The 21,085-nt window shown below is 41.4% G+C and overlaps 1 protein-coding gene across 3 annotated transcripts; it reads right to left on the bottom strand.

The window, feature by feature from the left end:
• Nucleotides 1-868: 868 nt before the first annotated feature.
• On the bottom strand, nt 869-20,443 carry kdm2aa (lysine (K)-specific demethylase 2Aa). Of its 3 annotated transcripts, XM_042392522.1 has the most exons (26): nt 19,695-19,906; nt 19,148-19,210; nt 16,992-17,130; nt 16,645-16,723; nt 16,456-16,502; nt 15,323-15,501; nt 15,104-15,210; nt 14,914-15,007; nt 14,544-14,697; nt 14,327-14,442; nt 14,089-14,215; nt 13,774-14,009; nt 13,570-13,647; nt 12,681-12,805; nt 12,420-12,543; nt 12,186-12,314; nt 11,634-11,717; nt 9,408-9,443; nt 7,888-7,993; nt 7,030-7,641; nt 6,715-6,880; nt 3,902-4,153; nt 3,616-3,779; nt 3,392-3,538; nt 3,074-3,292; nt 869-1,866 (listed from the first exon to the last, which is right to left on the bottom strand). In XM_042392522.1, the coding sequence occupies exons 2-26, from the start codon at nt 19,181-19,183 to the stop codon at nt 1,685-1,687; spliced, it is 3,738 nt and encodes a 1,245-aa protein (XP_042248456.1). In that variant the 5' UTR covers nt 19,184-19,210; nt 19,695-19,906; the 3' UTR covers nt 869-1,684. The 3 variants fall into 3 exon arrangements, with proteins under 3 accessions (XP_042248456.1, XP_042248474.1, XP_042248465.1); XM_042392540.1 differs by lacking the exons at nt 19,148-19,210; nt 19,695-19,906 and adding an exon at nt 20,277-20,443; XM_042392531.1 differs by having other exon boundaries at nt 9,408-9,440; nt 19,148-19,906.
• Nucleotides 20,444-21,085: the final 642 nt, after the last annotated feature.

Here is a 21,085-nt window from a genome sequence, read left to right as displayed (position 1 = left end):
TGCAATTCCTTATTATCAGGCTGCCCTAACAAGTCTCTAAAGACTCTCCAGCTGGTCCTGAATACAGCTGCACATGTACTGACAAAAACTGGAAAAAGAGATCATATTTTGGCTTTGCTGCATTGGCTTCCTGTAAAATCCAGAATTGAATTAAAAATTCTCCTCACCTACAAAGCTCTTAATGGTCAGGCACCATCATATCTCAAAGAGCTCATACTACCCCATTACCCCACTAGAACACTCCCAGAACACAGGCTTACTGGTGGTTCCTACAGTCTCCAAAAGTAGAATGGGAGGCAGAGCCTTCTGCTATCAGGCTCCTCTCCCGTGGAACCATCTTCCAGATTTGGTCAGGGGGGCAGACATCCTCTATATGTTTAAGAGTAGGCTTAAAGCTTTCATTTTTGATAAAGCTTATAGTTAGGGCTGACCAGGCTTGCCTTGGACCAGCCCCTAGTTATGCTGCTATAGGTCTAGAGTGTCAGGGGACTTCCCAAGATGCACTGAGCTCCTCTCTCCTCCTTCTCCAGCTATTGCTGCTATTTGTTATTGCTAGTCATATATCTATTATTATTATTATTATTATTATTACTATTTTTATTATTCTGCTTCTCTGTGCCCCCCCCCCACCGTCTTTCTTTCTCTCTCAACCTAACTGGTCAAGGCAGATGGTGATATGTCAATGTTTTGTCCACAACTCCTTTCTGCTGTACTCAAGTGGCCAAAACTCCATTAATGCAGGTTGAAGGCTAGAAGGTGAAATTATACATACAGTAAAGGAGGACTCAAACACAGCAGGCCACATAGAATATCATATTTCAGTATATCATATGAGGTAAATGTAATGCTTTAGGTATTGCACAAACTCTGCAATAGAAATGTTCACGTTTTATTGTTTTCACACTTAAATAGTCAAGTGAATCTTAATCTGCACAAAACAGAGTAAATAAACAAACATATATATACACAAGGAATTACCTGAACACACAGAAAGCCTCACTATAATACACAACTGCCCAGTTTGTTCAAATTAGTAAAGAAACATACGTTCACCTTTCTGTTCTTCTGTACTACATATCCCAAAATGTATTAAGACATCTTAACAAACAGTGCTCCATCCTGCTTCAGTCAATATATAGACAAGGTGTTTTCATGTGAACATTCTAGCAATACCAGAAGATATGAAGCGAATGTAAACCTTCCATAAATCACAAAAATCTTTGGGGTCAACAAAGTCAGTGATTCAAGGCCTAGTTCTGTCTTTACCAAAGGGGGAGAAGTACTGACTGAACTGTACCGGGACATAAGTTTGACGTGCACCCTCATGCAGATAGGTGGCTTTTCTTAAGGAACTGATATTTTGTGAAAATGCTTGTTTAAAATTTTGCCAGATGAGAAGATTAATATCAATTTCGTGTTCCAATGTTTAGCCTCGCACGGCAAAAACACTACTTCCAGTCTTTTGTGCTAAGCTAGGCATATATGTATTGAGATTAAATTGAGATCAACTCAAGGGAAGATTGCACGTAAGATTATGTCCCAGAATGTTCCTTTGAACTTCCCAAATTAGCTGCTTAAAGTCACCTGCACTCAGGTCAGGTTTAATTCTTCTGGCAGCTGAATGCAGGTTTCCTTCTCTCCCTGTTTGAAGGACAAGATGCACAGTTGAGCATGTTTCGATGTGTTAGTCCAGGCGCTGGATGAGTTTCTCCTCCACCATACAGTAGAGTGCGGTGTGGGACAGGTCAGAGATGAAGGCGTCGCAGGCTCGTCTGCTGATACTCTTACAGCCTCTGAGGTCCAGCAGAGTCAGAGAGGAGAGACGCTTCAGGTAGGACAGACAGCCATCTGTCAGTTGACCGCAACCTGGAGAGATGTACAGACAGACAGTGAGGAGCTGCTCTCATCTCTTTAGTTATATTGATCACTTTGTTTCTTAGGTTCGTCCATTCAAAGCAGGACAGAAAGCACACATTCACAACTGCTGTATCCATCATTACTGCTCAATCCTGATTGGTCAAGTGCAACTTCTGAGCTTTTCACAGCTGCAGTAAATCAGTAAGAGCTCTTTATGATTTAAGACCTGTGTGATGCCTCAAGCATTTCTGTTGATCATCGTAGTCAAAAAAAAAAAAAAAAAGAAAAAAGATTGAAAATACATTATTGTCATCATTCTCAAGTCAAGATCTGCCATTTTTAAAATCATTAAGTCATTAAATTTAGTAAGAAGCCTCCCTGTTTTCTGATCTGGTCCTGTTTTAATTTGCTGTTGATTCAAACTCACACTTCCTCCATGCTCACATGTTGATAAATTCGGTACATTTCCACAGCACTCATTCCATCAGTATCAGTAACATCAGTCGTGCTGCTCTCACTTTCTGTTTAACACAAACGCAGTCTTAATTCACTCATTCATTCCGCTCACTTGTCGTTTATAACTGCTGTTAAGACAGGATCAATGAAATTCAACACTTTCTGCAGAGATGTTTCACATTAAAAACCTTCCTGCCACTCACATGGCATAATCCCTGCCATTCCTGGTGGAATAATAATTCCACTCCCTCTTAATGTTTTTCCTCAACCTTTACAAGCTATTGGCTTTTATTTGAGAATTATGGTAATAATCCAACACAATGTTTCTTTTTCATGCTGAAAAAATTGTTAGTCAATGAATTTAGTACTTAATCAAAAGATGAAATGAAAATTAATTAAAACAATTTTAATAGTTAATAGTTTGCTTCCTCTGTTTTAATATCGATTTAACTTGACTGTTGGTGAGACTGAATAAGCTGTTTAAATACATGATTTTGTGCACTCACAACAAACAATATGACAAACTCTTCTCATTTATAATGACGTTTTAGGAAGTTAATTATTAATCAAAAAAAGATTCAATAATCAGTTGATCCTGGACGTATGTATGTCACTGTTAGTGGCAGCCATGCATCATAAAAGAAGCCCTGATAGGCAGATAAAGCCCAGTGGACAAGCAGAAACTGTATTTTAACTTCTACCATGCACTCATTAAAAAGGACTATCCCCCTTGGGAGTGGAACTGTGCGCAAAAACCGACCTGCCAGTGTGAGCTCAGTGAGGTTGTTGCGAGTGTGTGTCCCGGCTGCCGCCAGCAGGGCGATGGAGGAGTCGGTTATGTCCTTGCAGTGAGCCAGGTCCAGCCTCTCCAGCTGGGGCATGTGGCGCTGCAGCAGCCTCAAAGTGGACTCACTAACATCCAGACCGGACAGACGCAGTGTTACCATGTTCCTCAGTCTGCTGCGAGACGACTCTGAACCTACAGGGAGAGACAGGAAGGAGGAGAGGATGAGCTGGATGTGTCGATCTGGAGAGGAAAGATGAAGTTATCCGAGCTTTGGGCCAGCTCATTACTGACCAGTCGGGGTGATGAGCTCTTTAATCTGGGCGTCTTTAAGGCCTTCACACCAGCGCAGGTCCAGCAGTCGCAGGTAGGGCAGAGTGGGAGAGACCAGTGCTGACAGACAGGACCAGGACAGACCGGTCACTCTCAACTCCCTGAGACCTACAGACAGAGTGAGGTGGGATGAGACAGGAAGGGGCCGGCTGATATCTGTGTGTGTGTATGAGCATGTTGTGTACCTGGGAGCCTGGTGAGCAGACAGTTAAGCTGTCTCTTGGCCAGGGGGGTCCAGGACAGGTCCAGAGAGGTGGGCTGGCGTTTGATGATGCCTGCCAGGGCCTGGTTACTGAGTGGGCTGCACCGGCTCACATCCACATGGCTCCACAGACGCTTGTCACAGCTCCTGCATAGGACAGGGACACATATTGTGTCACAACTTCATTTTGTGCCTCTCCAACTAAAGAAATGAAGACAGTACCTTAAAATGAAGTTTTGCTTGTAGAATAAGATAAAAGTGTGACGTACCACTTGTACCAGGCTTTGCAGACAGTCATGCAGGCCAGCAGCTCAGCTCTGTTCAAGTATCTGAAAACAGACACCCAAACCTCCTTCTCCCCTCCTCTTTCGTTGCCAACGTCTTTAAAGGATGGCAGGGACAGCAGGGATGGAGGAGACAGGGTGGAGGATGCAGGAGGAGCAGCAGCTTCCTCTTCTTCTGTGGAAGACGCAGACCGATCCCTTGTGCCTCGGTCGCCCTGGTTACCACGGAGACGTGGCCTGCAACATAGTCAACAATATATTAAATGGTGGTTGGGTAATTAATGTCTAATGTATTCACACTAGGGATGCAGATTTTACTATTAACAGGATTTTACTATTATTCAAATGTCAAGGACTGCCTTTTATCACTTACATAATATTGCAAAAATCAGGCACATCCTGTCTCAAAAAGATGCAGAAAAAATAGTTCACACATTTGTTACTTCTAGGCTGGATTATTGCAATTTCTTATCATCAGGCTGCCCTAACAAGTCTCTAAAGACTCTTCAGCTGGTCAAGAATGCAGCTGCAGGTGTACTGACAAAAACTAGAAAAAGAGATCATATTTCTCCCATTTTAGCTTCGCTGTTTTGGCAGAACAGAATTGAAAATCCTTCTCCTCACCAACAAAGCTCTTAATGGTCAGGCACCATCATATCTTAAAGAGCTCATAGTACCCTATTATCCCACTAGAACACTGCGCTCCCAGAATGCAGGATTACTTGTGTTCCCTAGAGTCTCCAAAAGTAGAACAAGAGGCAGAGCCTTCTGCTATCAGGCTCCTCTCCTGTGGAACCATCTTCCAGATTCAGTCCGGGGGACAGACACACTCTCTATGTTTAAGAGTAGGCTTAAAGCTTTCCTTTTTGATAAAGCTTATAGTTAGGGCTGACCAGGCTCGCCTTGGACCAGCCCCTAGTTATGCTGCTATAGGCCTAGACTGCAGGGGGACTTCCCATGATGCACTGAGCTCCTCTCTTCATCTGTATGCATTCATGTACCATTAATTAATTAACCCCCTGGTTATGGACAGCAGGCCTCTGAGGACCATGGCTGGTCTGGGATTACATGAGGAGACAGAAGCAGCTGAGATGCCTGAATCCACAGAACAACTGAAACAAGTTCTCCAAGATGCTTTGAACCACCGACCTGACAACTACCTTGAAAAACTGTGTGCAGTTGTACCGAGGAGAGCCGGTGTTGTTTTAAAGGCAAAGCATGGTCACACCAAATATTGATTTCATTAAGATTTCTTGTCTTTTCTGCACTTTGTATGAAGTTAACTGATAAATAAAAATTAATGGAATTATTTTTGATAGCATCCTCACTTTACTTTTAGTGTCTAAAACTTTTGCACAGTACTATATATACTATGGTTTTAACACACACTTATACACCCTCTTTTACATCTTATTTAAAGCACTTTGAACTGCCTTGTTGTAGAAAAGTGTACAAATAAACTTGCTTTGACCTGAGTTTATACTATCAACATTACTCAGATGATGCAATCCACCCATCAAGCGTTATTCTATATTTTTATTGTCAATAAAAAAATCCACTAAAAAATATTCATTTTTAGTCTTATTTTAGTCACTCTCTCTATTCCCTACACTGTGTGTGGCTCAGTCCTGAGCCTACTGGTTCCTACTGAGGATGTAAATCTTTAAAAACAGCACACAAATATATAGTTTAATTTTTTAAAAAGGTTAAGTAATTTCCTAAAACAGCTGGTCACTGTAGTTTTTAATCAAACGTTATTCAAACAGGAGCAAATAGTGCATTTGTGGGGGACTATCTTCAGTGGCGGATTAATCCAGTGAGTTTTTCTGGCAGTAGGACAGTGTCTGTGCAACAGTGTGGCTCACTGATGTGTTTTTGTGGACAACAATGGAGGTCTACAGCACAGAGAAAGAAGATATATCAGACCACTTTTAGTAGGATCTGTTCATAGTTGGTTTGGTTTGGCACTGAGTGGGTAGACCCTGGTCTGAAAAATGAGGTCAATGCAGAAGTGACTTTAACCTGCATTCTCTCTAAAGGCCAGCAGAGGGCAACTCCACTGACTCCAAAAAGAATGGATTTATGGTCTCAATCTTAGTTTCAAGTCTTCTTCAATAAAGCTTCATGTTCATTTTGTAAATTATGGTCCCATTTAGAGTAAAATAGACAAAGCAGGGAATGTTTCAGGGCCTGGCTACCTTATGATTGACAAGTTGCTACCATGGCAACAACATTGGTTATACACATTATGTAACGTAACCCAAGATTATAATAGGAGTATAGGTGTAGCTGATGCTATTTCAGTGTGTTTTCAGTTCATAAAAGTTAATTGTAACATTCTGGTTGCCTAAAAAAAGTCTTGTTCAGCGTTTCTTTTGTTTTTTGTTAGCCAAAATTAGCATTAGCAATATCACAGTTAACCATAGACTGTAAATGCACTGTGCTAACAAAGCTAGCAGCTAACGTTAACGTCAGGGCCCAAAAAACCAAGATGGTGATGGTCAAAATGCCAAACTCGAGGCTTCAAAACAGAGTACACAAACCAGTGGGTGATGTCACAATAGGCATGTCCTTTTTTTTTTTTTTTTTTTTTTTTTTGAATAGTTTATGGTCTGCACATGGGACTTGTTGACAATAAGAACAAGCATCATCCTTGAATACATGCAGTATCAATCAAAAGTTTGGACACACTTTCTCATTTAACTGAATAGGAAGGTGTGGTGTGTCATCTCGCACTAGGCTACATTTGACACACTGAAAATGTATTCAACTGAATTTTATCACACATTCAACCTTACCTTCCAGGTCCTCGTGGGGTTTGGCCATCAGCTGTGGTGTCACTGCTCTTGAGGCGTGAAGGTTTGGACAGAGCTGTCTTTCTCTGGATGAAGCCCTGCTGACCACCTGTAACCACTGCTGCTGTCCGCGGACCCATGGCTGCTTCCAGCTTTGGAACTATGGAGCCTTAGAAGGGACAACAAACCTCTGTTGGAGATTAAAGTCATTCATCTTTATTTCACAGTGCAGTCATGAGAAGGAAATGTAGCACATAGTTTACATGTTGCTGTTTGACCACAGTTGAATTTTCTTACATTTGTTTACTGTTCACTTACCAGATTGTCTCTTGGCCTTGTGGGGGCGCTGTAGAGTCACAGTCAGGTAGGAGCCACTAAGCAGGTCGTCATTCAGATCAGACACCAGGAGCACCGGAGGCTCTGGGTCTGAATCCCAGTGTCCTTCCTCCTCCTCCTCTTCCTCCTCTTCATCTTCCAGTGTGTCCATCTCCTCCTCCTCTGGGTCAAACTCCTGCCCCTCACTGTCCTCATCTTCATCATCGTCATCATCATCGTCATCATCATCATCAGTCCTGCGCCTTCCCCTGCGTCGACGATGCCGTTCCTCTTTGTCTCCGTCTTCACTGTCGTCGTCATCTTCTTCATCATCGTCGTCGTCGTCATCATCAGATTCCTCAGATGAGTCTCCCCTCCGCTGCACCCTGGAGCCTCCCCTCAGCCTCACCCCTCTCCCCCTCCTCCCACCTTCCCTCATGCCCATCCCACGCTTTAGCTTGAGGACTGAGGAGGAGCCAGGAGTAATCAGGCCTCCTCTGCTTCCTCTGTGGGCCGAGCCTCCTCTCAGCAGGCCTCTCCTGTTGGCACCAAACCCCCTCCTGGAAGAGTGGCCCCCCCCTCGAGCTTGTAATGACATCTTTCTTCTCTGAGAGGCTGCGGAGAGGGAATCAAAATGAAGTGATCACAAACACAACAATATCTATCTAACGATATCTGGATATCAAATACAAATATAATTTCTTTCTTTCAAAGAAACATTCTTTTATTTTGAAAAATATCCCTTTATATCCTGTACCCAATGTGAGTGATGCTGTTGAACTTCTACAAAATTTTTTGAGATGAATCAGTTACAGAGTAAGTGCTATTGACAGGCAGCAGGCAGTGAAAAGTGCTTCGAACCTTCATCATCGTCATCGCTGACAGAGTCGTCTCCATCGCGGCTGTGTCTCTGTCGTCGGTAAATCTTAGCCATGCGAGCGTCCAACAGGGAGGAAGATTTCCGCTTCTGGAGACGCATGGACATAAGGAGTCAAAGGATGGGAGGAAGGAGAATGATAAAAGATATGAAAACATTGGGGAGGAGGGAATGAGGCAGAGAATGACGGATGGGGAGGGGGGGTACGGAAAAAAATAGACACAAGAAGGAAATTGTTAGAGACCTTTGATCAAAAGAGTATTCTGAAATGAAATACCGTATTTTCTCTAATAGTGGCCGGGGGTGTGGACGACAAGAACAAATAAAGGCCGGCCACAAATACAGGCCGGGGAGAGAAAAAACAAGGATGGATTAAGGCCGTATTCAGACCAAATCAGGTGTTGCTGCACACCGCTGCAGGGTTGTACGGTGATGTGCAGGGGTGTAGGTGTGTTTATTTGTGCTCTAGAAAGTAACCCCTGTGAAACAATTAGATTTTTTTTTTTTTTATTGATCTGGTTCACCGCGTTCTTACCAGCTCCATCTCTTCATTCACTCTCTAGCTCCCTCTCTCTCTTTTTCTCTCGTCTTTTTTTAAAATGAGTTGGGAAACCGAGCAAAGCCTAACTTTACTTTTAACGTTATCAAATGAAAAGAAATGTCCACCCCGCTCCTCTTGGTGCCTGTTATAATGTGATTGTAGTTTGTAGTAATGTACAAGTACCACAAGATGGCGGTAGCTATATTTGAAGTAGCATATAGGACCTGTGCAAGTGTCAGTGACTAAATTTTCCATTACACCAATGCTACAACACTGTAGAGAGTGAACATGGCCCCTACCAGACAGAAGTCTGACGTCAAATTCAAAGAGAGAGTTTTGCAATATGTGGAGGAAAATTAAGGAGTGAAAGCTGCAAGACATTTTGACACTGATCCGAAAAGAATCAGATACTGGAAAAAACAGAAGCGTGAGCTGCTGTTAGCTGACAGGAGGAGAGCATGGCTAGCTGGTGGTGGGAGGAAGAAAGTTAGCTTGGAGCTAGAGAGACAGCTGATTGATATTTGATATTTGAATGTGCTGTTAACTGGCTATTAATGTTTATATCCAGCGTAACGTTACCTCAGATTTGTTTAGTTTTTAACTAACACTGGCCATATTTCCCCTCCTGTACTTGACCGGTCATACTTCACACAAGTTATATTGAATATATATATATTGAAATGTTTGTGTAATGTCTCACAATAAAAGTCGGGAAATGAAGGCTTTTAATTTTATTAATAGCATAACGCAGTAATTAAATTTAACAGAGCAAACGGAAGCAGATCAGAAAACAGGGAGGCTTCGTACTAAAGTATGAACAAATATACTTATCTGTCTCTAATATAAGCCTGCTTCCAATAAAGGCCTGGTACCCTCTGCCGTTGAGGTAAATAAATGCCCCGGCCACTATTAGAGAAAATACGGTTGACATATTACAGTAGAGACCCAACAATAAACACTTACCACTGGAAGGCCTTCACCTTTGTCTCCTCTAGACTGCTGGAGGAAGAGAAAAAAAAAATCTCAGAAGTGACTTAAAAAACTGACAGCTAAATATCAGAAAGACTCCTGTCAAGAGATTCTTCTCGTAGATTAGATCTGTTTCTTTGATGTTCTGCCATTATTTCCATTGTTGTCGGAGTGGAAACTTCAGTACAAAAAGACTATCCATTGGAAGCCATGGCAAAATACTTCTCCACTCATTAAAGGAAGAGTTTACCCTGAAGTGAAGCTCTTGCTGATACTCCTCCTCATTAGTAACAATAAAGTTAAATAAATATTAAATATAGTTAGGGTTGTATAGAGAGTCTCTAAACAAGGTGAAGTTAAAGAACATGAAACAATCTAGTGCATCCTTTGTGCAGACTAGTGTGTTTTAAAAAAGCAGAACACCTCAGAGTACATCATGCGTATACCATTATACCAAAGAAATTAAAACAAAAATCGATCATTTTTAATGAATGAGATACAAATTATCTTTGAAACTATATTACTATATATATTTTTAGACTTCTACTGTTCAAGTGTTCTGAAGCCACACAATAACACTGTAATCCCAAAAGTTTGAAATTTATCTGAATATTTATCACTCACAATCTTACAGTCATAATTATAGCTTGTCACATATTTAAGTCATTTTTATACAGAAATAACAACATGTTGCCAGGAACAAGAGCAGCTTTTTAGTAAGCATTTTAGAAATGTCTTGAACATATAACACAGTGAAGAGAATATTCCTTTCATTTCTGTTATTGATCATTTCCGCATGTTTGTGTGACGATGTGTCTTGGTACTGTATGATGTGTCTGACACTTTGTTTTTACATCTTAGATTAGCATTATGTGCTATAATAAGAACAGTATTAGATATTTGGGCTTGTTGCTTTCAAAAATAAATAAATAAATAAATACAAAAATCATCAATCAAAATTCACAGAAAAACCTGACATCTCATTTTGGTATTTATGGACTAAACAAGGACCAGAAATCTTTGTAGCATTTTTCTCCATTTTGCATTGGGAGCAGTGGGCCAACAGAGTGATTAGCTCAGAGAGAAGGAGCACAATCATGACAACTACTTGACAACATCCTCTGTCTGCTGATAGTCAGCTACTGGAGTGATGGAGGGACGGACAGACAGTGTTAAGTGTCACAACGGCAGTTCATCCAGGGATTAAAAGGTAAATGAAGAAGTGCCACTGAGCTACATCAGCTTCTCAACCTCTTTCTGACACATCAATCCATACTTCTAGAATCTTAAGAAAAGGTAGTTCATTATTTTGAAGTGAAGAAACTGACCTTGTAAAACCTACATGTTTTATAGCATATATGCTGTGTCCACAATCACAAAATGACTGAGTGGGACTTGATTAAACCTGTCAAAAGCAGGCTACACACTGTCCATTATGATGAGCCATGAGAAAATAATTTAGAATGTAGAAAGTATGGAGAAAGAAAAACAGCCAGCAGTCTGAGACAAGAGGCACTGCTCTTGTACAAACAATCTGAACACAGATTATTTCAACAGGAGTTGTGTCTCTTCTCTTGAAAATGGAAAGGAAAAAAACAGGTAGGGTGCACGCGACAGACGGGTGGATGTATAGAGTAGGCGGCACCTCTCACCAGTCTCGAGCTGATTGGCTGAGAAGGCAGAGGGGCCGCCACCAATAGAAGTGACGCTGAGGAGGTGGAAGAGCAGGAAGGAAGAGGAGGAGGAGGAGGGAAGAAACCACAGCGGACCACCTCCCCATCCTGCTGGGAGCCCACAGGACCCCCTATTGTAGCAGAGGGCCCAGGGCCCAGCCTGAGGACCAGGGGGCCATGGGGACGGATGTGCTGCTGGTGGCCGGCAGCCAACGATTCATCGCTGCCTGATGACTGACGCAGTTAAATGAATACAAATAAAGAAGGAAATAATACAGCAACAAAAAAAAAAAGAAAACAAAACCAAACAAAAAGAATCAAATAATGAAACACAAACAGACAGGAGACACACAATACCCATTAGCTTTGACACACTAGAACCAAGTACATGTGCCCGCCGGCATGATGGACTAAGTGCAAGAGAGACCTCAGGAGTTTGCAAAGACACTGAGAAGACTGTCTGCAGCTGTGTATTCAATATGTGTGCATACAAGAGGTAGGGATACCTGAGAGTGTCTGTTAGTGTGTACAAAAGAAGGTTGTGTACCTCTGGGTCAGTGATCCCTTGGACACACTTTGGACACTCCCAACAGCTGGGCAGGTCTTTATTAACCACTCCTTCACCCTGAACCTGCAGAAACAGATGGAGACACGTACCTTGTTTACACCTGGTATCCACGTTACATAACCATGTGGTCACCATCTGGTTGATCGAGATCAATCAGTTGGTCTTCAGAGCTCAGAGTTGATTGCAAACTTATTTATTTATGTTCATTTTCACAAATCAGAATGCACTCCTAAGGCTGTATTGAAATCTGCTATAGTAAGTCACTGCTTAACATTCAAAACAATCACTTCCTGCTGCTCTTGTTTCACATTTAGAGCTTTGAATAGGCGAATCACATTGAGATTTTTTTATTATAAACCAACTACAGGAAATGTATTTGTCGCTGAAGTTAGAGGTGTCAACATGCATCCCTATTGTCCACTATAACTTCATGTTATGTCTCTTGGCCTTGTGGGGCGCATCACTGTAACTTCAGTGGATCCGTCCTAAATACTGAAAAGAAGAATAGTGTGTGTGTGTGTGTGTGTGTACCGTGAGGCAGGCGGGGTGGACTATCTGCGCACAGTTGGAACATTCCATCAGAGTGAGGGAGGGGTCTCCAGTTTCCTCCTGATTGGGCTCCTTGCAGATTTCACACACCGCGGACAGAGGAAGGCCCGGCTAGAGGGGACAGAGGGTAATTTAAAAATCAGACATATTTACCATATACTGTACATTTACAAAAAAATATTTAAAAAAAAAAAAAAAAAAATCACAGTCACTTACAGAGAGACATTGTCGCAGCACGCAGGTCTGCTTGAGCTTTCCAGGTCCTCCAAACTTCTTCATGTCTCTGCAGAAATTACAGTCTCCACACTCTGCTCTCATACAGGCCTCACAGCGCTTACACCTGCACAGAAGAAAAAAAAACAAATGACAGCAACACACATACTTTCATGAATAATAGAAGGCTAAACAGGTGAACACAAACAAGTGAAAACTAATTTGAGTGCCTAAAACAACTTTCAAGCTAATCGCCTTGGTTACCTGACCCTACGCCGCCTCAGCACAGACATGGAGGAGGCTGGCTTCTGTGGTCGTGGGATGATGGGAGTGGTGGCCAATTTAGGACGAGGAGGAGGCGGTGGAGGAGGAGGCTGATACCACGACGGCTGGTGGAGAGGAGCAGAAAAATAAAGCATGACAGAGATATAAGAGGGAGCACTGTCCTTTAGAGTCTACTCAGAACTTTCACTTCTGCAGAAAACTGCATTTTCCTACTCCGCACCTTGGGCTTGGAATCATTTACAAGATAAACTTCATCTGCATCCATATCAAATGTTCAAGCATCGCATTCAAAAATGTTTCATGAGTAATGGAATTGGTTTAAAGGTTTAGTTCTTTGTGCTACATGTGACTCTTGTAATTTAATGATGTAACCATCTCATATCTATCTCACGCTGACATTTAGACCAGGTCTCTCTTGTAAAGGAAATCATTTATCTCAAGAGTCCTGGTTAAATAAAGATAAAACAAACTCAAAAAAAACTGCATTTTCACTGCCACGTGTGTTTTTTCACAAGGGTGTTTCTTACTTACACAGTAGAGACTTTTCCTCATGAGGCAAACAGATATATTTGGCACTGATATTAATGAACATTTATTCCTAGTGACAAAACTAATAATAATAATAATAATAATAATAATAATAATAATACGTTTATTTAGTCTAGCACCTTTAACAGAAATAAAATTCACAAAGTGCTTCACAGGAATAAAAGTTCAAATTAAGACCATAAAAACAAACATACAATAAAAACATATGCCACGAGTTAAAGTAAACATAAAAACAACCAAACTTCCATTGTCATTATTATTTCATTATTCATTTTATCATAACTACTGTTCAGTGTGTCCATTAGTAACTGCTACTCACCCTCTTTGGCCACTTGATGATTGGTTTTCCTGTGTAGGACAGTTTGGGATTGTCATTGGCATGTTCCTTAAGAAGTGCCTGCAGGACAGTAGTTAATATTATTACACCACCAGTTAATAAAAGGTATTACAATGTTTAACCTTTGTCTGGGAACACACACACACACACACACACACACACACACACACACACACAAGCTGCTACCTTGATGTGTGTAATGAGAGCTGGTGCATTGTGTATCCCTGCTGGGACGCACTTCTTGTTGGACGGCAGCGCCTCCAGTTTTCCCAGCAGGTTCCACAGCCCCTCCAGCTCCAAGGGAGTCAAATTAACTTTAACTGCTGGCTTATCAGGCTCTGAAGCATCTTCATCACTGACACCTTCCTCCCCGTCCTTCACCTGCTCACTGGCTGGATCTGAGCTGGAAGGCTTCTTCAGACCTGACAGAAGAAACGAGTTACCCACCTCCATCCATCAGCATAAAACCCCATCGTAAAACGCTTGTTTGCCTGTACATACCAATGCCTAGCGAGTGTTTCTGAAACTCTGGTGTGAGGTAGGATGTCTTGGTCATGCTGAAGACGTAGCGCTCCAACACGTACCAGCACATCTCATAGTAGAAGGGGTAACGGAACTTTACTGGAACCTGCAGAAGGGATAAAAGAGGCTCATCAGCCATTTGAAAAAACATCACTTCCTGTCATTTACAGCTCATAGGAGTTTGTGTGTGTGTGTGTGTGTGTGTGTGTGAACAAACCCGCGTGCGGTCCTCTATATTACAGATGTTAAGTTGCGTAGGAATATTGAAGCTGTGAAGGAAGTTTCCTCCAAACACCATAGAATCCACAGGTGTGTAGACTGCATGAATCCACCCTGAGAACACCACACACACACACACATCAATATTTATTTCCTGTCACATTACTGAAATCCTTTAGCATGTATTGAGAGTGTGTGTGGATGTTAATGTTTACCTGAGGGTATGATGAAGGTGCAGCCTTGCTTCAGTTCAATCCTCTGGCAGTCAGATGCTCGGTCTCCCAGGAAAATGTCTCCCTGTTTTCCAGAGAGCACCCAGTTCTCATACAGCTCCAGGTTCTGAGGGGTGGGTGGGATCAGCCAGAACACCTGATAATACATCACTACGTTTAGAAAACACATTCCACTCTGCATCACTGAGCAAAATTACATCAGCACACGTTTTGGATGTTTACTGAGGAGAACAGAAATGATTTAAGAAACATTCTGGACTGGACATTTATTCATTATTTTTACTTCCAGGTGCACCCTTTTAACCCAAAATGAGAAATATGGGGCTGTAACTATACTCTACCATAGCCCCACCTTGCTTCCTCTCAGTATGTGGTACCACACAGAGGTCCCTCCAAAGTCAATGTGAAAGTCTGTATAGCAGCCCTCCACACTCATCAGGCAGTATCTGCAGACACAAGAACAGCAGCAGCAGCATAAAGGAATTATGTTTCATTTCAAGCTGAATTTAAGTCATGAATGCAGTGAACAAGGGAGATCTCACTTCTGTACTTTGGGATACTGCATGTCTGTGATAGAGTTGGTTGAGTCTCTCTGTCTCTCTTTCAGGTGACGAGGCCACATGTTGTCCACCCAGTCTATCAGATCCACCTACACTCATACAGGACAGATGAATAAAAAAAAAGAAAAAAGAAATGTATTAATATACTGGTTCAAAGTACAATCACATCCATTGGTGCACTGTGTTGAAGTGTGTACGTACCGTGGCAGGTCTCCTGACCAGGTTCTCCAGCTTGGTGTGGCTGAACTCCAGGCTGATAACATTATAGAGCTTGTCTCTCTGAGATGGAGGAGTCTCATAGTAACGAGTCCACTGGGCCATGGACATCTCTGTCCCCTTCTGAGTGCTCACATCCATCACATCTATCATACGTCTGCTACCTGAGAGGAGAGAGGTCAAAGATTCATCAATTCATCAGTCAATAGTCAATTAGTTGCCAACTGTTGAAATAATCAATAGTTCCAGCTTCTCCAATGTGAACATTGTTGAGTTTCTCTTTCTTTGGGTTTTGGACCGTTGGTCAGATAAAATGAATCACCTTGGATGTTATGAAATTGCGATGGGCATTTTTCTCTAATTTCTAAACCTCTCTATTTTATAAAACAAAGGTTTAATCAATTAATAGAGAAAATAATCAACATACTAACTGATATAAACCAATACAATAACTGTCAGTTGCCGCCCTTTATTCAAGTCAAGTCAAATCTATTCATAGAGCACATTTCAAAACATGTGAGAAATTTAAAATACAATTAAATAATTAAAACAAAAATAAATAGATAAATAACTGAGCAGTTTATTAATAATAAGACTGATGTAACACCAAAAGTAAGTGAGGAATATTATATATATTCGAACTGTAATGACCTGTTCCGATTCAAAATTTACAGTCTATAAGCACAACAGACCGTTTGAAGTAGTTTGTCTTGTGATCCAGCAGAGGCCATTCTTAAAAATCACTATCAGCTTGACCTATTGCACGCTCTTTGACCAATAAGTAAAGTGAGCTAATAAATAAAAATAGAGGACAGTAGCAAGCAAAGCCATGCTGATCAGATAATCACCACACTGAAGCATCTGAGAAGCACACTGGAAAATATAAGACTATGCTGAACAATAAGACTCTCTCTGACCGCTGACGGATGGACATCGCTGGCCATATATGCACAGCAAACTGTATCTGAGACACATTACTGTATCTGGGTTGTGTCTGAATTAATCAAACTAATTATTTGTTAGTTCAAATTCATTCGTACATGACTTTTTGAGAAAGTGACCGCTCTATGGCATTGAATTCATTAAAGGAAGAACACTTATAATGTCTGGAGTCTTACCAACAAACATCTTGACATCATTGACACTGAAATCAGGGTCAGGCATCCTGTGGAACAACGAGAGGTTCATAAACATTTTACAAGTCTCTTGTTATTTGCTTTATGCGTCAAATTATGCCAGCAGACAGTTATTACGTCCAATGGAGCAGAAAGAAGAAGAGAGTTTAAAATAACAGAGTGGATGCCTACTTGATTCCTAGTCCTTCGGGTTTGTCAAAGAGGATGGGGTCCCTCAGCCCGCTTCTCTGGATGAACTCGTATGTGAAGTCTAAAAGACACAAACATCAACATGTGACCAAGAAATGTTCCAAGGTCTCTCCATCAATCTCAGTTTTGGTATGATAGCCATTCCATTTTTCTAATTCCTGATTCCACATATATACACACACAAAACTGCATTGGTGAGCTGTGTGTCAGGTTAGAAGCACTGACGTCAAGCAGTCTTAATAATCAGGGAACTGTTAAAGCCTGACACACCTCTCCTCTAACAGCACAAATTCAACTGAGCCTTTCACATGACTGACTGTGCTGCATACCTTTTCCCTGCATGTGAACGACCCGGTCAGAGCTGAACCTCTGACTGTGGACTTTCTCCTCCAGGTCAAACATCCTCCTTCCGTCAATCTCTTCATCTGAGATGCCATCGTCATGGTAACGTCGCCGGGTACCAGCCCGCTGAGAAGAGAGAACGGCGGGTGGATGGGTGAACATAAAATAAGAGAGGGAAGACAGAACAACAACAATATCTGCAAGCTCTCAATGGAAAAAAAAAATCTATGGTCTAAATCAGGCAACAAATTTTAACAACCTGACAGCCCTCCTATCAGAACATGTATGTACAAACACCACAATGTTTTCCTCTCCAGAATAAAACAGTCAACCAGACAAAGCAAAGCAATATCTACAAGCTACAGTCAACAACAAACTGACAACAATAGGTGAAATGGAAAAAACAACAACAACAACAACAAAAAAAAAAAAAAACAGCGAGCATTTAACTACTACTGAGAAGTGCAGGGAAGTCAAAAAGACTTTCGCCGGCTGCACTGCACTGTTGTGTGCATAAAGATGTTTGATGTGAATGCAAAGTGTCAAGAGACCAGAGTTTAAAATAGCCTCAGTGGGGAGAAAACAGGTATACACAGATGGATGGAAGCTATACACCAGGCACAAGAAAATAGCATGAAGTAGACTATTACCTCTTGTACATGATGAAATGTGCTGAATATTATTTTAATATTGCTTTTTCAAACACTGGAACTAAGGCTGCTGCTCTTCAGGAGGGGTCCCAGGTAATGACAGATGATACGGGGATAATCCCAGGCTGAGCCCCCAACCCCTCCCCGTGCTCCATAATCTCTCTCACCGCTTCACTAGTGTCTGCATTTGACCATGTGATACACTTATCTTAACACAATGTTTTCTGATTACACTGGTGTATTGTACCAGTACATAGTTTCAGTGTGTCTTTCTGGCAAATTCAGACACACAGCCTTAATAACAATCAAAGTGGAATAAATAAGTGACTTGAATATTAAGAATTACAATGTACCACAATCCAATTCAATACAAACTCTTCAGGCATTTATGACCATGTCAGATTAACATGCAGATCATATTTACCAGTTAACAGCTCAGAGTTTCATTTTGTAGGCCTACTCATTGATCCCATTACCTACAGCTGATAAAATCTTCCAACAAAAATCATCCATGCTGGTTAAACAGGGGTTCTAAAAATGAGAATAGATCTAAACTGTTCAGTATGTGCTGTTGATAATGTGCAATAAGCAATCAGCTATCATTTCATTGCATACTGTGCAACAAGAATCAAACTTCAGAATGCCAGCAAGCAAAGTTAAAGAAAAGCCACATCACTGAATTTTTAAAATGAGTTATAATATAATAACGTTATACTCAATGGATTCCCTCAAGTAATTTCTTCATAAATCTGTCCTCCAGTCAGTGTGCAGACATTACACTGCTACACAGTCATCACCTCTGTAGATGCACCACTGACACAATATGACACCACTTGAAAAGCAAAAAAAAAAAAAAAAAAAAGAGGGAATGACAATCTGCCTCTTCCTTTCTCCATCTCCAGCTCTGACAAGCGCCTCTTCCCTTTTGTTCATCGTCCCCTCCTCTTTTGTCACTGAAGAGGAAATATGCGATGGTTTCTATTTGTCCTATGCTCTCACCTATTTTAGGACCCACGCCTCTCTGTTTCTTGTTATCCTTTTGTCTTGTGTCCCCAAAGGCATGAACATCTTGCTAACTCCCCATCTTCCTTGGTCTTTCTGATTGCTCCTGGATCCACATCGAACGCCTCACTTTCCTACTCATCCCTCTTTAAGCTGTGTATCATAGTTTATCAAATCACATTACCCACTTTTAGGGGTAACACGAGCTGTACTCGATGGACAGCAAGTAAATAACAAAATCAACATCTTCAGCCTTTCGGCAGCGCTTCAACATATAGTTGCACTGTATTATTTACAGCTTTTATATTCCTACACACATGGTCAGGGACCGATCTCCGTGGAAAGTTTTTTTTTCTTTTATACCAAACCTCGTCATTGTTTTTGTATCTTGCCATAGTTAACGGACAAGCCTATAGAAAACATATAATACACACATGAACCTTCATGCCATATACAATAGACCAAACGTGGCCCCAATCACTTACACTTACCAGCCTTTTACTGTAGCGCGGTTTGGACTCATCCATTATCACTGGGAACCGGCCTTTGTCCAACTAAATTCGGGTAGTTAACGAAGCAAAGAATGAATATAAATATCTGTGGAGCAGCTAAGTTTGACCGAGGCACCACATGGCTGCAGTGGGTAGCGATAGTAAACAAGCAGCGAGAAGGCGTGTGTTCACCACGGCTGCTTTCAGAGTAAGTTGCGCTAAGTTACTAACTACAACAGCTACTGATCAACATAAGTATCCCAAAGCTGGCTAAGTGAAACGATTAGCTATTTATTCAATGCCTTTGCTGCATTCCAAAACTATCAGACGTTAATCGTCTTTTCCCAATGTTTCCTTATACTTGTTGACTTCATTCGGGATTGGTGAGTTTAAGTCAGACAAATATGGGAAGTTTTACCTGTGGTAAGACTCGTTTAGATTGGCTAACTTTAAGTACACTATTGCACCGAAAGGAAGTGAGAGTTAACATAAAATCATATTTTTCATAAAAACTGTTCTGTCTGTGTACTCGAGCTTTGTTCCTTGCCTCGCCATCCCAAGCCGTGCCCAGCTAATATTAGCTTTCTTGAACTCGTCTTCCTCATACCAACACAAAACTTAACATAATCCGAATACGTTTTCATTCGGATACCTCCAATACACTGCAAGTAAACATGATATATTATTGTTGCTGTTAGTACTAGTATAGTAGAAAGTTACTGCGGTCTAAGAACAGCCGCCATTTTCCATCCCATCACAAAACACCACTATACCCCGCCCACAACCGTGAATTGGACCAATCACAGAAATACCAGCGAGGCATTTATTGGGCTAGAACAGTGTCACTCACGCGGAAGCTTTGTGAATTGTGATTGGACAACAATAGCCAATAGAGACATAAAGGAGCTGGCAAGCTATGAGTAACAGTACAATTCCAATACGACCTTATACCTTATTGGTTAATATGTCTCAATTCTGTAATCATTGGACAAGCACTCAATCAGTCAAGAAAGGTAGCCAATCACGCGATGATACAACGCAGAAACCACCGCCCTATTACCCAATATAACTAGTCATCACTCATAAATAACCTGAATTACTTAAAAATAAAGCTTTGTTCTATGCTTACCCCCATATTCACACAGGTCTGTCCGCTTACAGATGCCTTCAGTAATCCGAGATGTGTGACGTCTCCCGTGTCCTGTGTTTTCACTCTCCAAGGCTCGCATCGCAGGGACACGTTTTGTAGCCTTCACCTCAACGAGGAAGTGCTTGCTGATCCATAAATGGAAGTGTACTTTGAACAAACTACTGAGGATTGGCTGGAAAATGTTGCGAGGCTGTTGTGATTGGTGGCAACGACTTGTCTCTCAAACACGCACAGGCAGATTACGGCGAGCGAGAGGAAAATGCCAAAATGTGACGCGCACGATGAATGAAACAAAATTTAAACAAACACTCAAAAGCATAATAATTTTATTTTCGTCAATCGGTGGACAAAGCTACAAAAGACGTCCTTTTATACAATAGAACCCATTGCCATGTATAAATACTTCAAACTGACAGGCTTCAATTAATGTAAAAGGAGGAAAGAAAGGACACAAAAAATGCACTACATTCTTCCAGTGACACACAAGCTAATAAAGGTGAGTAGAATGGCCGGTGCTAGTTGAACTATATGGTCAACCAGTCTTGATTAAATTCCCACCTGCCCTCTTAAATCCACACCATAGCAGGCCCAGGAGTTTTTTAACTGTCAACATTCAGCCGTCTAGAACCCCATCTGAGAAAATGGGTTCCCCCTGCTGTCATGTAGGGAATCCTGCTTTCAATTCAAAAACATATAGGTTAAATGAACAACCTAGATTAAAAGTGGAAAGTCCCATTACCTAGATGTCATGTTCATGTTATCCATTTAATTTTGTCAGTACAAAGTAG

This window comes from Thunnus maccoyii, chromosome 2 (genome assembly GCF_910596095.1).
Source record: "Thunnus maccoyii chromosome 2, fThuMac1.1, whole genome shotgun sequence".
In the NCBI taxonomy this organism is placed as follows: domain Eukaryota; kingdom Metazoa; phylum Chordata; class Actinopteri; order Scombriformes; family Scombridae; genus Thunnus; species Thunnus maccoyii.
Note: the sequence above shows the minus strand (reverse complement) of the source record. Positions and strands in the feature narration are given on the sequence as shown.